The sequence below is a fragment of the Myotis davidii genome, unplaced genomic scaffold (genome assembly GCF_000327345.1).
Source record: "Myotis davidii unplaced genomic scaffold, ASM32734v1 scaffold428, whole genome shotgun sequence".
Taxonomy (NCBI): domain Eukaryota; kingdom Metazoa; phylum Chordata; class Mammalia; order Chiroptera; family Vespertilionidae; genus Myotis; species Myotis davidii.
The window spans coordinates 2,661,827-2,665,488 of NW_006299834.1; the positions used below are offsets into that span (position 1 = coordinate 2,661,827).

The following is a 3,662-nucleotide window of genomic DNA, read 5'->3' on the forward strand; positions in this document are numbered from 1 at the left end:
TATTTAAAAAAAAAAAGAAAGCTTAAGAGGGCATTGGTTACATAAGTTTAAAAAAATTTTTTTAAACCCAATTTTTCTATTTAATTAGTTACGATCCGAGGATTTAACTTGTTTCATGATTTTTTTCACCCGAGATGTTTTTATTGATTTTAGAGAGAGAAAGGGAGGGAGAGAGAAACATAGATCAGTATCCTCCTGTACATGCCCCAATTGAGGATCAACCTGAAACCTAGGTATGTGCCCCGACTAGGAATGGAACTGCAACCCTACTTTTTTGATGTACGGGACGACACTCCAACTAACTGAGCCACCCAGTCAGGGCTGTCTCATGGATCTTAATCTCAATTAAGATATAATGTCTATGTTAGTTAGGAGTTTTCTCTTTCTGACCTTATAAAAATCAATAAGAAAATAATATTTTGAAAGAAGACCCACACTGAGAACTGGGAGTCACCATCACAAGTAGCTTCCTAACTTGGATGTTATAACTATGGGAAGGGTGAATTCTTACCCCACAGTCCAATTCCTGATTTGGGCGGTGGGGGGGTGGGGTGGGGGATGGGACGGTAATTCCTGAAATAAACACATAAAAGTATGCAGCAGCCCTGGCTGGTTTGGCTCAGGGTTGGAGTGTTGGTCTAGGGACCGAAGGATCTGGGTTCATTTCCCAGTTAAGGGCATATATCTAGGTTGCAGGCCTGGATCCGGCCAGCCCAGGTCAAGGTGAGTACAGGAGACAACTGACCAATGTGTCTTTCTCACATCAATGTTTCTCTCTCTCTCTCTCTCTCTCTCTCTCTCTCCCGACACACACACTCCCTTCCACTCTAAGAATCAATGGAAAAAATATTGAGGTGAGAATTAACAAAAAACAACACAGAGTATGTGGGAAAGTACTAGCTATGCTTCCTCCATTTAGATGGTGTAGTTAAGGATCCAATCTCACATATTCAATTCAGGGAGAAAAATCCCAGTGGAACATTTGAAAGATTTTTTTAAATTAAGGTTTTCATTATAGGAGAGAGCCTGGTATATATAGGAAGTATTTATTATACTTCATGAAGGGAAGTGTGGGGTATGTCTGTGGTGTGGCGAAGAATGGATGAGGTTCCTGCACCGTGCGCGGTTATCTGCTCACAGATCCTGGATGTATCAGACGGCCCCTAAGACACTGCTCTGAGATGTTCAGTCACCTCGTGATGGTTCCGGTAGTCTGAATCAAATGTTTAGCTGTGGTGGTTAATCTGGGACTCAAAGGACGATATTCTTGGATCAGGGACTCCACAACAGCCATTCTAACGACTCATAACACCTGCACAATTTCCCTGGAATCTAACTGGAAGGAGTCTGGTTCATGCCCAAGTATGCTGCTGTACATAAAAGCTGCCTAAGTGTTTAGCTAAAACGGTGAAGACCACAGAAAATGATTTCTAGGAAGAAAAGGAAAAACCTTTCAGGATTGTGAATGAACAAAAGAAACCCAACCCTACGGCCGTGAGGGCCCCGGAGGCCCCGGGGTGAGAAGCCCAAGCTGTGGGTTCATTTTAAGTCCCCTTCGTTTGGCAAGTAGTACAGGACTGAGAAGTTAGCAGGAGGGCAGGCAGGGGGTGATGACTCCAGCTGTGCAGCCATCCCTTCCCACAGCGGCTGAGATACAGCGGACAAAGCAAGCATGTGTGGATGACGCTGTCAGGACACGATCTATATCACTTGGTTTATAATATTACCTTTGTCTCCTGATGAAGCCACTGTCTGTCTGCTTTGAGCTCTGCACCTTGGGATTTCCTGATGAGACAGGCAAGCCTGTATCACTGCAGGGAGTGTTAATCCCTGAACCTGTGCTTTGCTAATACAAATATTTTCTTAAAAACCCTCAAAGTTTTGCTTCAACAATCAGCATGTTTTATACATCTTGGGTTCATACACAAGTTTAAGAGGGGGACACACTAGTTCTTAAAAGCTTCCCTTTTGACAGAAGGTCCCAAATAAACCATATGCAATAATCTAGCCCTGTTCACTTTGCAAACTTGTACAACTGAGTTCTTGCATAATTGCGTCCAATGCTGGGTTAAGAGAAATATGACGCTTCCAGTGCTAACATCAGAGAAAGAAAAGGACCTTAGGCTATTTCTAGGCACTTGGTGGCATAAGCATATTTTGTTTTTGTTAGCACTAGAAGAAATCACAGAACAATAACAGGGGTAGCTCTCTGAAACCTGGGTGCCCACTTTAACTAAAGGACCTGCCCTTGGCTAGGGCAGCAGCTTCAAGGATGTGCTATGAGGAGTAGTGCACGAAGAATCTATACAGGAAGCATGGGTGTCTAGGACAGGAATCATCTTTAGATTGAGAACAGATGGATGGAGGTCTGGATCTGTAGCAGATACATAGATATTTTTCTTTCTCTTCTATGTCCTTCCTTATCAAGAATCTAAATACTTTCCAGGCCCAAGGCAACCAAGTAGCAAGAAAGGCTCAGAACTGTTTGGTTTGATACACTGTTGTTGGAGTCTGGAGGGAAGCTGAATGGTGGGACTGTGGGACTCCAGTGCCCATGAGGCTCATGTGGCTCCGGTAGATGTGCAGGCTCTGGAATAGGTTGGCACCATGAAAGGCATACATGGGCCTCACACAATCACTGGTTTTTAGTGTAATATAAGCATCATACAAATATCTTATGATGTTAACTGGATCTCAGCAAAAGCACTGCAAGAAAAAGACCCAGAGAGGAAAGAATTTCTGTACATTTAAATGTGTTAACTGGAATGCATGAACATATGTAACCAAGATCTACCTTTTTGTTTAAAAGTTAAACTTGCCTGGGTCATTAATTCTATAGAATTAATGTAACTAAAGTTGCAGTAACATACAGTCCAAAAATTCAATTTTCCAGATTTCTAGTTACTTAAAACAAAAAAAAGACCACACACACAATTACATACTTTCATTCATACAGGTCCCACACTCCCAAGTGAAACACACACACAAACGTACCCACACAGACAGCACTCAGGAAGCTCAGGTGCACATGCCAGTGCACACCCTTGAACCTGAGGTGCATGTGGGCTGCAATGAGGGTCAAGAGGCCCTGCTGCAGATCTGCTCGATGTCACTGATCTCTTTGGGACAATCTGCAGAAAGGATGAGAGGTGAGTCCTGTGTCACCACTACATCATCCTCAATCCGTACACCAAGACCACGAAACTTCTCTGGAGCATCTCTGTCATCCTCTGGAATATAAATGCCTGAGAAGTAGGAAAAAGAATGAGCTGTTCATAAATGGCAGTAACTGGATGATTTGGGGCAAGTAAGTTAATCTCTCTGTTACAATCCACCTGTAAAACTAGGATCTTAACAGTATCCACCTAGAGCAGGGGTGGGCAAACTTTTTGACTCGAGGGCCACAATGGGTTCTTAAACTGGACCGGAGGGCCGGAACAAAAGCATGGATGGAGTGTTTGTGTGAACTAATATTAATTCAAAGTAAACATCATTACATAAAAGGGTACGGTCTTTTTTTTCAATAGTTTTATTCATTTCAAATGGGCCAGATCCGGCCCGTGGGCCATAGTTTGCCCAGGGCTGACCTAGAGTGATGGAGATTAAATGATATAATACAGATAAAAGCGTCTAGTCTAATCTAATAAAAGAGAAACATGGTA

At 42.8% G+C, this 3,662-nt stretch overlaps 1 protein-coding gene across 1 annotated transcript in view; it reads right to left on the reverse strand.

Moving 5' to 3' along the window:
* Nucleotides 1-831: 831 nt before the first annotated feature.
* XPNPEP3 (X-prolyl aminopeptidase 3, mitochondrial) overlaps nt 832-3,662 on the reverse strand; it is a 36,283-nt gene continuing 33,452 nt past the window's right edge. Inside the window, 1 exon segment of the mRNA XM_006775975.2 lies at nt 832-3,245. Coding sequence (XP_006776038.1) covers nt 3,079-3,245 — 167 coding nt within the window. The 3' untranslated portion in view covers nt 832-3,078.